General features: G+C 41.2%; 1 protein-coding gene across 19 annotated transcripts in view; it reads right to left on the bottom strand.

Moving 5' to 3' along the window:
- fbrsl1 (fibrosin-like 1) overlaps nt 1-18,319 on the bottom strand; it is an 898,034-nt gene that overhangs the window by 657,921 nt on the left and 221,794 nt on the right. For 17 of the 19 annotated variants that reach the window (XM_069932521.1, XM_069932525.1, XM_069932524.1 and 14 more), the window contains one exon: nt 14,034-14,228. In XM_069932521.1, the coding sequence (XP_069788622.1) occupies nt 14,034-14,228 (195 nt within the window). Of the gene's footprint in view, nt 1-3,033; nt 3,117-14,033; nt 14,229-18,319 lie in introns of those variants that run through there. The other 2 variants (XM_069932522.1, XM_069932540.1) reach the window with 2 other exon arrangements.

Below are 18,319 nucleotides of genomic sequence, written 5' to 3'. Positions count from 1 at the left end.
CCAAGAAATAGGAATGGGCTGGTGAGAGAACAGAAGCCAAAATATAAAGTTTGAAATATCAGTCTCTTGCAAAATTGTGGCGATTTATCTTTCTTCCTTGGGCAATATTTTCTCTTTGACTTTCATTATTATAGCTAATTTTTAATATCAAGATGAATTAGCACTATATAAAGGTGGACAGTACATGCTGCTAGTTATCAGAAGGTCATAAAATTAAGAATATTCTTAAATGATGCCATAGACAAGCCTGAGAGCAAAATTTGAAGGATAGCAGTCAAAAACGAGATAGCTCCCTACTGCCAAGGCACAAGATTAATGTTATTTTATGCCTCCACATGTGCACCAGATACTATATTCACCACACAAATCTGGTGAAATATTCGTTGATAAAAATTCATTAAATAACACAGGAACAAAGTGATACCAAATCCCTTTTCAATTTTACCTCCTCACTGCATTCTAATTCTCAAGAGAGCAATGTGCTAACTGGAAGATTTTGAATAGGGTATTTGCTACAGTTCAGAATCAGAATTAGGTTTATCGCCATGAACATGTGCCACAAAATTTATTGTTTTGCAGCAGTATTGTGCATTACAAGTGCACGAATTGCTGTCAATTCTTCTTCTTTCTTCTTTGGCTTGGCTTCGCGGACAAAGATTTATGGAGGGGTAAATGTCCACGTCAGCTGCAGGCTCGTTTGTGGCTGACAAGTCCGATGCGGGACAGGCAGACACGGTTGCAGCGGTTGCAGGGGAAAATTGGTTGGTTGGGGTTGGGTGTTGGGTTTTTCTTCCTTTTCAATTACTGTCAATTACATTTCTGTAAATACACTATTTAAAAATAAATTAGTGCAAAAGAACAGAAAAAAAGTTCATTGCCCATTCAGAAATCTGATGGCAGAGGGGAATAAGCAGTTTTTGTAACGGTTGGCCAGGCAGCATCCAGACCAATAGCACTATGGTCGACTCTGAGACTCAAGGGAAGGGGGAAGACAGGTAGAGCGATAATCATAGATAGGAGATTCTGCAGCAACAAAAGAGACCTCAGGTTAGTGTGTTGCCTCTCAGGTGCTTTGGTCCAGGATGTCTCTGAGCAGATGCAGAATATTCTTAAATGGAACAATGAGCACTCTGTGCGTATGTGCATTTGTGTAGGTGTGGGTGGGTGCATTTTTTTTGTTTTTACTCAAACCATTGCAGCTTAGGCACAACTCTGGAAAATCAGTGCCAAAGTTCAGTCTTACAAATCCTGTGTTGAAACGCAGTCTTTTAAACTAATGCTCAGAAGTAATTACAAAGGAGGTGGGAGAGACTGAGTGACTGGACTGCCAAAAACTCACGAGTCCTTATCAAGTTATTTCTAGAGAAATGTCCTTTTGTCCGAATAGTTGTCATAACACCCCTTTTCCTTACATAGGGGAAAAGAAACATGTGACTTCCATGATGCTTCGAAAACTTAGGCATGGGTTAGTAAAAATGACCATCATAATGGTTACGATTCAATGCAGGAATTCTCCTGTTTCCTTTACCCAGATACGGGTCAATCAAAATGACCATTACAATGGTCATGGTGCTTCAATAATTCCCCTGACACGGAGAAGCAGCAGAATTGCCCATTTCACAGCGTAATTTCACCTCCGTGTTCATCAAATGGTTGACTGGTCACATAACAAATCAATTAGGTACAATTAAAACAGTGTTTTTCAAATGTTTTCTTTCCACCCACATACCACCTTAAGCAATCCCTTACTAATCAAAGAGCACTGATGGCATAGGGAATACTTAAAGTGGTATGCGAGTGGAAAGAAAAAGGTTGAGAACCACTGATATAGAATCATTGTGAGTTGAATTAAAAAATGGCAAGTTATAAATACACTGTTGATAGTTATACATGGGCCCTCAAACAGTGGCTGGGATATGGACAACAAATTGCAACAACAAATAGAAAAAGTGAGTCAGAACAGAAATGTTATGGTAGTTACAGGGAACTTTAACATGCAAGTAGAGTGGGAAAACAAAAACAGGACTGGATAACAAGAGAGAATTTGTAGAAAGCCTACAAGATGGCTTTTTAGAGCAGCTTGTTGATGAACCACCATGGGATCAGCAGTACTGAATCATGTGACTACTGATGCAAAAAATAAACATTTAAGATCTCCCCATCTCTTCGGATTCCAACCACTCTGATCTTGAAGGGGACCAATTTTCCTCCTTAATATACCTGTATTCCTTAATATACCTGTAAAACCCCTTAGAATTTTCCTTCACATTGACTGCCAAAGCAACCTCATGTCTTCTTTTAGCCTTCCTGATTTCCCTCAAGCTTTTATTCGTATTTTTTAAATATTCAAACAGTTCACTTGCTCCTTACTGCTTATTTCTACTATACATCTCTCTCTTCTTTATCAGATCCTAAATATCCCTCGAAAACCAAGGTTCCCAATGCCTGTGAACTTTGCCTTTTATCCTGACAGAACATACAAACTCTGTTCTCTCTAAATTTCACTTACTGAAGACATCCTTGCCAGAAAATAATTTACTCCAAACTACACTTTCTTGATCCTTTCTCATTTCTTCAGAATTGGCCTTTCTTCAATTGAGAATCTCAGCCCAAGAACCAGACCGATCCTTCTCCATAATTAACATGAAACTAATGATATTATGGTCACTGGATCCAAAATGTTCTTCTACATATATTTCTGTCACCTGTCCTGTCTTGTTCCTTAATAGGAGATCTAGTATTGCACTCTGCCTAGTTCAGTGGTTCTGAACTTTGTTCCCCCCACTCATACTACCTTAAGTAATTCCTTACTCACCATAGAGCACTTATGGTACAGAATGCCACAGGTGTTCTGTGGTGAGTAAGGGATCACTTAAGGAGAGTGGAGGGAAAGAAAAGGCTGAAAACCACTATTCTAGTTGCTACCTCTAGTTTTAGGAAACATTCCTAACACATTTGAAAAACTCCCAAGCAATCCAGTGCTTTTACAGTATGGGAGTCTTAATCTATATGTGGAAAGTTAAAAGTTCCTACCATCACAACTTTATGTTTCCTGCAGCTGTTTTCCATCTCTCTTTAGATTTACTCCTCCAATTCTCGCTTATTTAAGGGTGGTCTATCATTCAACCCTATTAGTATGGTTATAACTTTCCAATTCCTCAGCTCCTCAGTGCACGAGTCCTATGGTCTGTCCTGTCGGAGTACAAATATGTTATTTTCCCTGATGAGCACTACCACTCTTCCCCCTTTATCCCTCCCATTCTATCGCATCTGAAACAATGGAATTCTGGAACTGCCAGTCCTCCACATCCTGCCATCAAATTTCATTAACGGCCACAAGGTCAAAATTCCACATTATCTTGCAATTTACTTGCTCTGTTTTTTGGACCAGATAAGGACTGTAATGTTGTTCCAAAACATCACAGCCAAAAGCATTGCTGTAAACTAATGTGGTCCATTGGTGAAAGACAGTGTTAGTGTACCATGAGGCATTCAACAGAGCTGCACCTTTCTGCTGCTATTAAGTAGCAAGAGAAGATTCCAGACATTCAGATTCTATCCTCGTTGGAGTTTTTTTTTTAAAAAGTTTATTTATTCATTAAAAAAACCAAATAATTTGACATATGCAGCAATTAAACATGAACGTGAACTTTTTTTTATATATATAGAAAAAGAACCCCCCCCCCCTTTCAGCCAACTCTCCTAAGGAGAGCCATAAAAAAAAGAAAAAGAATATTAAAGAAAAAGTTAAATATACATATTAAAATCTAGTCAATATAAATTGGAATGTAAATATTCCAAGTATAACAGCCACTTATTAATAAAAAATTATCATGCGAAACATACATAATTTTTTCCATTATTAAGCAATATTTGATCTTATTATGCCATCTATTAATATCAATCATATTTGTATCTTTCCACGTACTAGCAATACATTTTTTCACTACAGATAAAGCTAAATATACAAAAGCTGGAACCTATCTAATCCCAAACATTTCAGAGATTGCAAACTACCCAATAAAAATATTGTTGGATCTAAAACTATTTTAATCTTATACAGATATTCTAAAATTGATTGAATATTCTTCCAAAAAAAAAAGTTCCAACTGTATCACTACATCTAAAACACAAATCTGATTCATTAAAACCATATTTTAAAAAAATTTTTCAGGTGTCAAATATAATTCATGTAAAAAGTTGTAATTAATCATTGTATAACGTGCATTTATCAATCTAGTTACACTATCATAACAGATATCTAACCAATCATCTTCAGAAAAAATAAAACCAATATCCGCTTCCCATTTAATTTTAGATCTATCCCAACCCTTTTTATCCATACCATCCTATAATATTTGATACATAGATGAAATATAACCCTTCTCTGGTACCTTCATAAGAAAAGTCTCAAATATAGTCATTTTAGGTAAAATCATCTCTACCAAACATACATTTTACCAAAGATCGAATTTGATAATAAAGAAATAGAGTTCTCATCAATACCAAAATCTTCCCTCATCTGATTAAAAGATAAAAACTTACCCTCTTTAAAACAATCGCCCAAATTTTTCACACCTTTAAATCTCCAATGCGATAAACTTTGATTATGTATTGAAAAAGAAATAAGTTGATTATTATACAACGGAGTCAAAGCCAATAATTTACCCCTAGAGCCTATCATTTTATTTTTCTTTATCCATAACTTCATTAAATGTTTTAGTATAGGCACATTATATTATTGTGACAAATTTATATGCATTTCTGCTGTTGGTTTCCCAAATCCACTACAAAGTGTTTGCGCACAATGTTGTGATAGTCTAGCGGCACATGGGGCATGTGGGTATTAGAACTTCACTGATGCAAGAGACAACATTGCACCAACTTCCTCTGATGGTAGATGCCACACAGAAGTGATCATTATAAGAAAAACTAAAATCAAGACCATTAAGAGCAATTTTAATCAGCATGTGCCCAATAGTACCAATCAGTATTTACTCCAAATGGCAACTTTATAGTTGACCCTTAAAACTTTGCCAAGTCTGTGCAAAATTTTCAATTCTCACAGTAACCTACACATATGCTAATATTGACTGCTCAGATATAAAGTAATATTTATTACTGTAGACAGGAGAAACTGTAGATGGTGTTTTACATCATCAGTGGTCTTTGTCTCTATTTATCATCTCCCTCCAACCCCACCCTGCATGAATTGTCTTCCTCCAGTTGACCTTTGTTTTTCCTCTCGCCTCCCTCTATTTGTCTGGCAAAGTGCCAATCATCGGTCTCAAGGTCCACCTTATCATCATCCAGTTGTACAACAGGACAAAAAGGCATTCTTCAGTGCAAAAACAGGCAAAAGTACAAACAAATTATTCATATGCAGTACACATCTATATGGTAGGGAAGGAGACCACAGGGATCCTCTCTGCTGCACTCATGGTCCTGTGGATTGACCTTCGATCCAATGCTATAGAGCAACCTTACCACACTGTGATGCAGCCAGTCAGGATGCTCTTGATGGAGCTCCTGTAGAAAGGCCAGTAGCCTTGCCCACTTCAGTCTTTTCAGGAAGTGAAGTCAGTGTTTCACGTTCCTGATCCAGGATAGGTCACTTGTTAAGTGGACTCCATGCAACTATGTGTCCTCTACCATCTTCACCACAAAGTTATTAACATGTAGTGGAGGGTGGTCATTCGTGGTCTTCCTCAAGTCCACGATTATCTCCTTTGTCTTATCCAGACTCAGGTTGTTATTCTTGCACCATATCAGAAGCTTTTCCCTCTTCTCTGTTGTGTGACTCATCATTGTTGCTGATGAGACCAACTACTGTTTTGTCATCTGCAAACTTGATGACTCTGTTGGAGCTGCATCTGGTGCTGCAATCATGGATCAGCAACGTGAACAGAAGAGGGCAGAGAAAACAGCCCCAAGGTGCCCCAGTGCTTAGCGTGACAGTGCTTGACATTCTGCTGCCTACTTGGACAGACTGTGCTCTTTCAGTTAGGAAGTCCAGAATCTAGATACAGAGAAAGATGTTGAGTCCAAGCGAGGACACCTTCTCCACCAGCCTCTTTGGAATGATCGTATTAAAACAAGTGAGGAGATGTTCACTAAAACCACTACTGTAAGTAGTTCACTACTTAAGTGAACTCTTCCTAAAGTCGATAATCATCTCCTTTATCTTGTCCACATTGAGATTTGGGTTGTTATTTTTGCACCATTTCACAAGATTTTCCATCTCTTCCCTGCATTACAATTCATCGTAGTTGTTGATGAGGGCAACTACTGCTGTGTCATCTGCAAACTTGATGTCTTTGTTGGAAATGGAATCTGGAATTCCAGTCATGGGTCAGTAGCGTGAAAAGGAGCACACAGTCATGAAGTGCACCAGTGCTTAGCGTGTGACAGTGCTTGACATTTTGCTGCTGACTTGGACAGACTGTGTGTAGTCTTTTCGATAGGAAAGCCAGAATCCAGGAGCAGAGAGGAGTGTTGCGTCCTAGTGCGGACAGCTTTTCTACAAACCTCTGAGGAATCATCGTATTAATCTCCAAGCTGAAGTTGATGAACAGCAGTCTGGCATATGCGGCGTCATTCTCCAGGTAGTTCACGGAATGGAGGGACAAGGTTATAGCATCAGTGCAACCGTTCTGTCTACAGGATAAGAGAAATGGGTCCAGTGACACTCGAAGCATTTCGTAATAATGGAGGTCAGTGTCAGAGACTTTGTTACAGTCAACCCCTTTGGTACTGGGATTATGGTGGATGTCTTGAAATCCACAGGGATGATGGACTACTGCAATGACACGTTGAAGGACCTCTGTCAGTTGGTCTGCACAATCCTTCAGTACCCAATCAGGTATGATGTCTGGTCCTGCTGTCTTGTGTGGGTTCACTTTGGATCCGTTACTCGCCTTGCCCACGGCTATGTAGTGGGCCTGTTCATCTGGGGTCCCGGAGCTTTCTTCAGTGTCAGCCTGTTCTTCTCATCGAACTGCATACATGATGTTCAGTCTGTCCAGAAGGGAGGTGTCATTGTCTTTGACTCGTAAGGTTGTCTTATGATCTGTTATAGATTTGATCCCATGCTCATGTGTCTCATGTCACACAGCTGCCTATGGATCTTCTGTGCATACCCATGCTTTCCCTTTCGGATTGCACAGGACAGCCTGTGGTACCAAATTCCAGAGGTTCACCACTTTCTGGCTAAAGATATTCTCTGCATCTCTGTTTTAAATGGGTGCCCTTTGATCCTGAAGTTGTATGCTCTTGTCCTAGATTCCCCTACTATGGGAAACAACTTTGCCATATCTACTCTGCCCAGGCCTTCCAACATTTGAGAGGCTTCTATGAGGTCCCCCTTCATTCTTGTGAAATCCAAGAAATACAGTCCAAGAGCCATCAAATGTTCATCATATGCTAATCCCTTCATTCCAGGAATCATTCTTGTAAATTTTCTCTGAACTCTCTCCAATGTCAGCACATCATTTCTTAAATCAGGAGCCCAAAACTGAACCCTGCAATCCAAGTAAGCCTCACCAGTGCCTTACAAAACCTCAATATCACATCTCTGCTCTATTCTTATTCCTTCCGACATGAATGCCAACATTGCACTCACCTTCACCACTGACTCAACCTGGACCTTAACCTTTGGGGTATCCTGCACGAAGTTTTAATTTTCTCCTCATTCAAAAAACTAGTCTGCCCTTTTATTCCTTCTACCAAGTGCAGGGCTGTAAATTTTCCAACATTTGATGCCATTTTCCACTTCTTTGCCCATTCTCCTAATCTAAGTCATTGTGCAGCCTCTACCTGCCCCACTGTCTATCTTTGTATCATCTGCAAGCTTAGCCACAAAGTCATTTATTCCACAATTAAAATCATTAACATACATCCTAAAAAGTGGCTCAACACTGACCCCAATGGAACAGCACTGGTAACCAGTAGCCAACCAGAATAGGATCTCTTTATTCCCACCTTGTTCCCTGTCAATCAGCCAATGATCTATACCCATGCTAGCATCTTTCCTGTAATTCCATCGGTCTCATCTTAAGAAACCTCATGTGCAGCACTTTGTGAAGGGCCTTTTGAAGTCTTGTTGTGGTTTCCTCAAAAAATGGCAATTAGGTTGTCAGGCAAAGTTTTTCTTTAAGGAAACCATGCTGACTTTGGCCTAGCTTGTCATGCAGCTCCAGGTACATTATACCTCATCCTTGACAATAGACTCCAACAACATCCCAACCTGCCTCTCTCCCTTTTTAAATAGCGGAGTGACCGTTGCAATTTTCCAGACCTCCAGAACTATGTCAGAATCTATTAATTCTTGGAAGATTATTACTAATGCCTCCACAATCTTGATAGCAACTTCTTTCAGAACCCAAGAGTGAATTCCATCTGGTCCAGGAGATTATTCTACCTATAGACTTTCAGCTTCCTAAGTACCTTCTTTGTTGATTGTGACTGCACCCATCTCTCTTCCCTGACACCCTTGAAAGTCTATATACTGCAAATGGCATCCATAGTGAAGATTGATGCAAAATACTCATTCAGTTCCTCTGCCATCTCCTGGTCTCCCATTACAATTTCTCCAGCATCATTTTCTTTTGGTCCTATATCTACTCTTGCCCATTTCTTACTCTTAATAATCTTAAAAAAGCTTTTAGTATCCTTTGATATTATTTGATGGCTTCTTTTCAAAGTTCATCTTTTCCTTCCTAAGTTGCCTTCAGTATGCTCTTAAAAGCTTCCCAGTTCTCTATATTCCCACTAATTTTTGCTTCCTTGTATGCCCTTTCTTTTGCTTTTACTTCAGCTTTGGCATCTCTTGTCAGCCACAGATGTGTCATTTTTCCATTCAAATGTTTCTTCCTTTTTGGAATATACCTGCTCGGAACTTTTCTTATTACTCACAGAAATTCCAACCATTGCTGCACTGCTGTTCTTCCTGCTCGTGTGCCTTTCCAATCTACTCTCTCATAACACCATATTCCTCTTTATTTCACTGGTATATTGACACATCTGATTTTAGTTTCTCCCTCTCAAACTACAGGGTGAATTCTATCTTATAATGATCACTGCCTCCTATGGGTTCCCTTCCCTTCATCTCCCTTATGAACTCTGGTTCATTACACAATACCTATCCAGAATTGCCATTTCCCTGGCCAGTTCAGCCACAAGCTGTTCTAAGAAGCCGTCTAACCACATTCAATAAATTCCTTCTCTCAGGAATAAGTACCAACCTGGTTTTCCCCAATCAATCTGCATATTGAAATATTCTTTATGATTGTTACATTGCCCTTTTTGCATTTTCTCTATCTCCCTCTGCAGCTTCCACACCACATTTTAGTTTTTTTTAAGTCTTTCAATATCTTATTTCTACTCACAGGGATTTGAAATCTTCTGATCTAATGCCTCCTCTCTTCAAAGATTTAATTCAATTTTTAAACCAGCAAAACTATCCCATCCCCTCTGCCTACCTTCCTCTCCTTCCAATACACTGTATATCCACAGATTTTAGTTCCTAGTTTTGGTCATCTTTCAGTCATGGCTCAATGATGGCCACAGTATCATACCTGCCAAATTTCTATCTGCGCTACAAAATCATCAGCCTTATTTCTTGGACAGTTAAATTCTTCAGTGCTGTATTCATCACCCTTTTCTATTCTGGTTCTTATTCCCTGCCAAATTAGTTTAAAGCCTTCCCAAAAGCTCTAGCAAACCTACTCTCCTCCTATTTAGGTGCAATATATCCTTTTTGTATAGGACATACTTTCCAGAAGAAATTCCTATGATCCATGAATCTGAACCCCTGCACCAACTCTTCAACTGCACATTCATCTGCCATAACTTCCTATTCCTGCCCTTACATGGCACAGGCAGCAATCCAGGGATTACCACCCTAGAAGTCTTGATCTTTTAGCTTCCTTCCTAACTCCCTATATTCTTGCTTCAGGACCTCATCCCTTTCCCTGTATATGCAATTGGTACCAACATACACTACAACATCTGGCTGCTCACCGTCCTACTTGAGAATGCTGTGGACTCTTACTGAGATGTCCCTCAACCTGGCACATGGAAGGCAACATACCATGCTCGAATCTTGATCTTGTTCACAGAACCTCCTTTCTGTTCCCCAATCACCATAGCTCTTCCCTTCTCCCCACTTCCCTTCTTAGCTGAAAGGCCAAACTCTGTACCAGAGATCTGACCACTACAATTTGTCCCTGGTGGATCACCCTATTCCCCCCCCCCCACCAGTAGTATCTAAATGAGTATACTTATTGTTGAGGGGAATGGACATAGGGGTGCCCTATGCTGACTGCCTTCTCCCCTTCCCTCTCCTAAAAGAAACCCAGTTACCTGTCTCTTACCTCCTGGGAGTGACTATCTCCTTATAGCTTCTGTCAATCACCCCTCTACCTCCTGAATGATCCCGTGTAAGAAAAAAAAATGTTGACATTAGCTTAGATATTACTGCTTTACCATTCACCTATCATCACAAACAGTCATACACTTGGTACAAGGGGACTGGTAGATTGACTGAAATATGGTGCCTTCAGGAATTCGACAAATATGGAGGAAAGGACAAATTAAAATACAAAATAAAATTTGATATTTGAACACATCTTTTCCCATATTTTCCATTCTATCACGACAATTAAAAATTCTACAAAATCAAACTTAAATGATTCTGATGAAAGGCATCAACTTAAAGGATTACCTCATCGTTCTCCACTGATGAGGCATAATATACTCTTGATTTCCAATGTTTCTTTTTTTTTTACTATCAACTTCAAAACATCCTCTTCCCTTTTGCTTCCTCTCATTGGCTTCCACCAATTTTTGAATTCGCTTTCTTCATATAATTGATAAAAAATTATCACATCTGATTTAATCCCAACTCTTAAATAATGATAGTTGCAATACAGATGAGACTTTCTTCCATGTTTGATAAATTACAAAATATTAAACATAAAAGGGGCTTTATCAAATAAAAGCAGTTCTATGTTATTCTCACCTTTTTTTTGCTAAGGCCCCTTTAGGACTCTGCTCCAAGTTTATGGGACCCCTTCCCTGTGAAGCAGTCAGTTTTATCCCCCCCCATACTTTTCTCCAACCGACAACATAAAACACAAAAAATATTTAAAAAGCTTTTACTTAAATGTGCTATGGCTCTTAGAGGGGCCATATGGCCTCTATTGAAAATGGCTACTCTACAGCCCAAGTAAGATGGCAGTGAACTCAGAGCAAATTATATAACCATGTAGAAAATGTGATTGATCTGTTGAAGTTGTTCCTCATCAAAATGAATACAAAGTCATTGAAATCACTTAATTTAAAATAAAAACTTCAGTCAATAGAGTTTTTACTGTAGTTGTCAGTTTGTGTCTATTTATTTTTTTTAATTTTTAAAAAATGTACACATACAGCATGGTAACAAGCCATTTTGGCCCATAAGCCTACTCTTTGGCTTGGCTTCGCGGACGAAGATTTATGGGGGGTATGTCCACGTCAGCTGCAGGCTCGTTTGTGGCTGACAAGTCCAATGCGGGACAGGCAGACACGGTTGCAGCGGTTGCGAGGGAAAATTGGTTGGTTGGGGTTGGGTGTTGGGTTTTTCCTCCTTTGTCTTTTGATAGTGAGGTGGGCTCTGCGATCTTCTTCAAAGGAGGCTGCTGCCCGCCAAACTGTGAGGCGCAAAGATGCACGGTTTGAGGCGATATCAGCCCACTGGCGGTGGTCAATGTGGCAGGCACCAAGAGATTTCTTTAAGCAGTCCTTGTACCTCTTCTTTGGTGTACCTCTGTCTCGGTGGCCAGTGGAGAGCTCGCCATAGAACACGATCTTGGGAAGGCGATGGTCCTCCATTCTGGAGACGTGACCTACCCAGCGCAGTTGGATCTTCAGCAGCGTGAATTCAATGCTGTCGGCCTCTGCCATCTCGAGTACTTTGATGTTGGAGATGAAGTCACTCCAATGAATGTTGAGGATGGAGAGGAGACAACGCTGGTGTAAGCGTTCTAGGAGCCGTAGGTGATGCCGGTAGAGGACCCATGATCGGAGCCGAACAGGAGTGTGGGTATGACAACGGCACTGTATACGCTTATCTTTGTGAGGTTTTTCAGTTGGTTGTTTTTCCAGACTCTTTTGTGTAGTCTTCCAAAGGTGCTATTTGCCTTGGCAAGTCTGTTGTCTATCTCGTTGTCGATCCTTGCATCCAATGAAATGGTGCAGCCGAGGTAGGTAAACTGGTTGACCGTTTTGAGTTTTGTGTGCCCGATGGAGATGTGAGGGGGCTGGTAGTCATGGTGGGGAGCTGGCTGATGGAGGACCTCAGTTTTCTTCAGGCTGACTTCCAGGTCAAACATTTTGGCAGTTTCCACAAAACAGGACGTCAAGTGCTGAAGAGCTGGCATCGCCTGCAAAGAGTAGTTCACGGACAAGTTGCTCTTGTGTCTTGGTGTGAATTTGCAGGTGCCTCAGACTGAAGAGACTGCCATCCGTGCGGTACCAGATGTAAACAGCGTCTTCATTGTTGAGGTCTTTCATGGCTTGTTTCAGCATCACGCTGAAGAAGATTGAAAAGAGGGTTGGTGCGAGAACGTAGCCTTGCTTCACGCCATTGTTAATGGAGAAGCCTACGCCACCCAATTAACCTACACATCCAGTACATTTCAAATGGTGACAAGAGACAGGAGAACCTGGAGGAAACCTACACAGACATAGGGAGAATGAACAAACTCCTTACAGACAGCATGGGATTTGAACCCTGGTTCTGATCACTGGTGTTGTAAAGGTGATGGGCTAAACGCTACATGAACCATGCCATTTTACAGAACAAACCATTTAGCCATATTTCATGGCATAAAATTATTCAGATAACCTTTAATGCAATTTCATTAAAAAAACAACCCAGATACTAATGGATACTTTCTTTTCATGCATCTAAAATCTGTTTACTCTAACCATGTTAGTTCTCCCACCCCACACCACCCCCGTCCCCATCCTTAACAAAGGGAAGAAATAACAAGATGGTTTAATGACCCAATTTTTTTTAAAAACTGCAATATCTCACAAAACTCTGAGCAAAACTGCAAGTGAATGAAACCTTGCCCTTGTAAGGTTATAACATACATACAACCCATACATACAACCCTTTGTGCTGTTATTTACTACTCAATTTAAATCTTAGATCTGAAATATGATACTGTTTCTGAATTTATATCTGAATGTTTATTCAAACTTCCAATTCTCACAAGAATACACTGGTAGAGACAATGATAATTTTCATAACAAACTTGTACATTACACTACCTGTGAGCATTTTACATTAATTTTCTGCTACATGCTACCTCCAATTAACACAAAGATATTTGCAGGATGAATGTTGCTTTTGATCTACATGTGGTTAACAGATTTTTAAGTTGCTGTACAAGACCATGATTACACAGTTGGAAGGAAACTATGAAAATTCAAATCAAATTAAAATTAGGTGATAACAGTAACCACATTGGAAATTTTAAAAGATCAAATGATAAACTTTCAATAACTATGTTGCCCCTTATCATGTTATATTTCATTTGTAGTACAGTGTCCTACATCTTGAACAAGGAAAAAGCACAATACTTCATTTTACAAATGCACCTTACAATGGTCACTAATTGCAAGTTACACAGGCAGTTAAGGAAGTTGTGCAATGAATGGTTGAATGCAATAGCAGACCATTATTGTGTCTAACAGAAGGTGACTGGCTCATCTTGGAATATTTAAAATGTTCGCTCTTCGGCACTGACATCAATTTTAATGATTAGAATCTCAGATTGGATCAATGTCCATCAAATCAAAATTGATCACATTGTTGTTAAATTTTGTCCCTCATTACAAGACTGAACATGAACAAATTCCTATTCCTAAAATACAGGTGTAGTTATGAAGCTTACTGATGCAGATCCTACCTCCTTGCACAAACTTTCACACAACAGGAGTGTAATTGCTACTTGCATACAAACAAAAAAAAACACTTCACAGACCTGTGCAGAGTTCTTCAAGGGAACTTTTCTTTTAGTTTGATCTCTTCCCAGATCTTGTCCTCTCTCCAAGGTGCCATTCTCGTGTCCATTTTCACTTGGCTCAGCCAACATGCCATTCTCCACCTGTCGAGCTTTCTTCCCAACTTGCTTTTCCCATTTTTCATTTCGTTCTTGCGGCCTCAGAGCAAGGCCCTTCTGAAGTAAACAACAAAAAAAAATTATAAAATGTCTTTTATTTTGTTTTGAATATATTAAAGAGTAGTTTACTTAAGGTAGCTGGCTGGTTTCACAAGCAAACTAATTGCCTGATAATTGAGTTGTCACAAACAACAGTTATGACTATGTCGCCAGGGAGATAACACCCTTGGATTCTGCTTTTGCCAATGCTGACACATACTAGAGGTACTTTAGCATAATGATAACTGTTATCAAGGCTTGGAATCATCTATTACCTTTCCACTGAGGCCAAGTGAGATACCTTGCCCCTGACAAAGATCACCGAGAAAATTTTATTAGATTTCCTCCCAATGTTAAGGAAAACACAACTTTGGATATACTGTACTTTGGCCACTGGGCAATCATTAGCCCTTTATACATTTAAATGTTCAGGAATATGAAAACATCTCATCTAACCATCCCTCCTCCCCTTGATTACCGCTGTCTCCTCCCTCTCTTCGCCACCTATCACCTCCTGCCTTTGTGACCACCCCTTCCCCCTACTCTTTTGTTCAGACGACTGCTGACATTTATCCATACCTTGATGAAGGGCTCAAGCCTAAAATGTCAGTTATGTATTTTTACTTTTGCTATATAAAGGACATGCAGTTTGGCATGACTATGTCACCAGGGAGATAACACCCTTGGATTCTGCTTTTGCCAAACCATGAAAGACCCCAACAATGAAGACGCTGTTTACATCCGGTACCGCACGGATGGCAGTCTCTTCAATCTGAGGCGCCTGCAAGCTCACACCAAGACACAAGAGAAACTTGTCCGTGAACTACTCTTTGCAGACGATGCTGTTTTAGTTGCCCATTCAGAGCCGGCTCTTCAGCGCTTGACGTCCTGCTTTGCGGAAACTGCCAAAATGTTTGGCCTGGAAGTCAGCCTGAAGAAAACGGAGGTCCTCCATCAGCCAGCTCCCCACCATGACTACCAGCCCCCCCACATCTCCATCGGGCACACAAAACTCAAAACGGTCAACCAGTTTACCTATCTCGGCTGCACCATTTCATCAGATGCAAGGATCGACAATGAGATAGACAACAGACTCGCCAAGGCAAATAGCGCCTTTGGAAGACTACACAAAAGAGTCTGGAAAAACAACCAACTGAAAAACCTCACAAAGATAAGCGTATACAGAGCTGTTGTCATACCCACACTCCTGTTCGGCTCCGAATCATGGGTCCTCTACCGGCATCACCTACGGCTCCTAGAACGCTTCCACCAGCGTTGTCTCCGCTCCATCCTCAACATCCATTGGAGCGCTTTCATCCCTAACGTCAAAGTACTCAAGATGGCAGAGGTCGACAGCATCGAGTCCACGCTGCTGAAGATCCAGCTGCGCTGAGTGGGTCACGTCTCCAGAATGGAGGACCATCGCCTTCCCAAGATCGTGTTATATGGCGAGCTCTCCACTGGCCACCGTGACAGAGGTGCACCAAAGAAAAGGTACAAGGACTGCCTAAAGAAATCTCTTGGTGCCTGCCACATTGACCACCGCCAGTGGGCTGATATCGCCTCAAACCGTGCATCTTGGCGCCTCACAGTTTGGCGGGCAGCAACCTCCTTTGAAGAATACCGCAGAGCCCACCTCACTGACAAAAGGCAAAGGAGGAAAAACCCAACACCCAACCCCAACCAACCAATTTTCCCCTGCAGCCGCTGCAACCGTGTCTGCCTGTCCCGCATCGGACTTGTCAGCCACAAACGAGCCTGCAGCTGACGTGGACTTTTACCCCCTCCATAAATCCTCGTCCGCGAAGCCAAGCCAAAGAAAAAAAAAATAAAGGACACTTCTTGACTTGCTGAATTTCTCCAGCTTTTTGTTTTTACTTTTTGGTTAGACTGCACTTGGTCTCCCAACTAAAGGAAGAATATGAAGGCTTTCGAAAGGGTACAGAAATGATTTATCAGGATGTGCCAAGATTAAAAGGCATGAGCTAGAAGGAGAAGTTTGACAAACTTGGTTATTTTCTCTGGAGTGTCGGAGTATGAGGGAGATCTGATAGATTTATAAAATTATCAGATGCATTGACAGGGTAGTAGGAAGACGGTAGGTGCTTTCAAGCTGCCTTGTAAAATGGGGTTAACCGGGCAATTTGCCCCATTCATTAGGCAGCTTGAAAGGGTCCAACCCAACCAATGTTGTCCAAAGTCAACCGGGACCATGCCCTAACTCGGAGGGAACCCAGTAAAACTTAACTAAGTCATGTCCACAGGCAGCTTCAAAACAAAAATGGCTGACCCAGTTACTCCAGTGACATCAGCGTTTACACCCTGGCATCAAAGGGAAACCCCGGCTGAAGTGTCTGTGGTGATCGCCAAGTCCTGGAGAAAATTATAGGTAAACAGTTACCTCAGGATCTGGAATTATTCCTGTTGGGAAATATATTGGACATAAGGCTAACAATGAAGCTGTCCATTTCTGTTAATCACATTGGCGGTGGCCAGGAAGTGCATTGCAGCAACTTGGAAGTCTGACTCTATTCTTAGTTATCAAGCGATGGAACAAGGAAATCCAAAGTTGTGTTCCCCTGGAGAAAGTAACTTACAATCTGAGAAACAAGAATAGCATCTTTCGGAAGATTTGACAGCCATATATGCACTACATAGGTGCATGGAAGTGATTGTTCTACCGTTCCCTACTGTAGCTCCCTCTCTCCCACACTGATCCCGATCAAATAAGTCAAGAATGAGCACCGACCCAGAAGCTGTCCGTTGAGCTGTGAAAGTGTCTGTGATGATCAGGGGAGAGAGGGTCGCTGCCAGGGCCCAGAGAAGAGAAGCGGAGGGGAGGTCTGCCGCGAGGGGGAAAAACAGCGGCCACAATCATGGGAAGTGAGGCCGCTGCTATGGGGGGAAAGGTCGATGTCATGGGGGTGGGGGTGCCATGATCAAAGGGAGAGGGGTCACTGCCGCGGGGAGGAGTCGCTGCCGTGAGGGAAAGAAGAGAGGGACCAGCTGCCATGGGGGCAGGGAAGCGTGATTGGCGGTGGGAGGGAGACTGACAGCTGGTGGGGAGAACGGGGGAGACTAGTTTGCGTGACATGTCACTTACTGCGTCATCACGGGGGCGGGATCCCCCCCCCCTCACCTTAAAAGGTGCTAGAGGCACCTTTGCCCCACTAATTGCACCTGGGTCCCAGCAGAGATACCTGGGGGCTGCAGCTTAAAAGCACCGAGTAAGAATCTTTTCTCAGTCTAAAAATGTCACATGCATTTAAGGTGGAGGAGTGGTATTTAAGGGAGATGTGTAGGCATATTTTTAAATATACACAGAGTGGTAGATACCTGGAACAAGCCGCCAGGAGTAGTGATGGAAGCAGATAGCATCATAGCATTGAAGAGGCTTTTGGATAACACATGAAAATGGAACATATCCATATGGGTGGCAAGGTTGGCATAGCAGTTAGTGCAATGCCTTTCCAGTGCCAGCAGTCAGAACCAGAGTTCAAATCCTGTGCTGTAAGGAATTTGTACATTCTCCCCATGGCTGCATGGGTTTTCCCCAGGGGCTCCGGTTTTCTCCCACTGTTCAAAATGTGTATATTAATTGGGGTACAAATTGGGTGGCATGGACTCGTGGACAAAATGGCCTGCTACTGTGCTGTATGTCTAAATTAAAATTTTAAATTTAATATCCAAGCAGCAGTTTCACTTTATCTTGGGCATCATTTTCAGTTCCAACACATGGACTGAAGTGACTGTTTATGTGCTGTTGTACATCTTCTAAATATACAAATACAAGTTTTGTAAACATATTTGAGACAAGACCTTATCATTGAGATTTCACCTAATTGCAAATAAATGCTTCAAATATAAAATTATGCAAAGCCATGTCAAAGGCTGCACATCCTGAATTTCTGTGCACTAAATTTTATACCATAGAACCACAGAACGTAACAGCACACAAAAAAACCACTTGGCCCTTCTAGACTGTGCCAACCATTATTCCGCTAGTCCCAATAATCTGCTCCCATTTCATAATCCTCCAGTCCTTTCCCATCCACGTATCTATCCAATTTATTCTTAAAACTCAAGATTTTAAGTTTTTACCATACATT

This window comes from Narcine bancroftii, chromosome 4 (genome assembly GCF_036971445.1).
Source record: "Narcine bancroftii isolate sNarBan1 chromosome 4, sNarBan1.hap1, whole genome shotgun sequence".
NCBI lineage: Eukaryota > Metazoa > Chordata > Chondrichthyes > Torpediniformes > Narcinidae > Narcine > Narcine bancroftii.
Note: the sequence above shows the minus strand (reverse complement) of the source record. Positions and strands in the feature narration are given on the sequence as shown.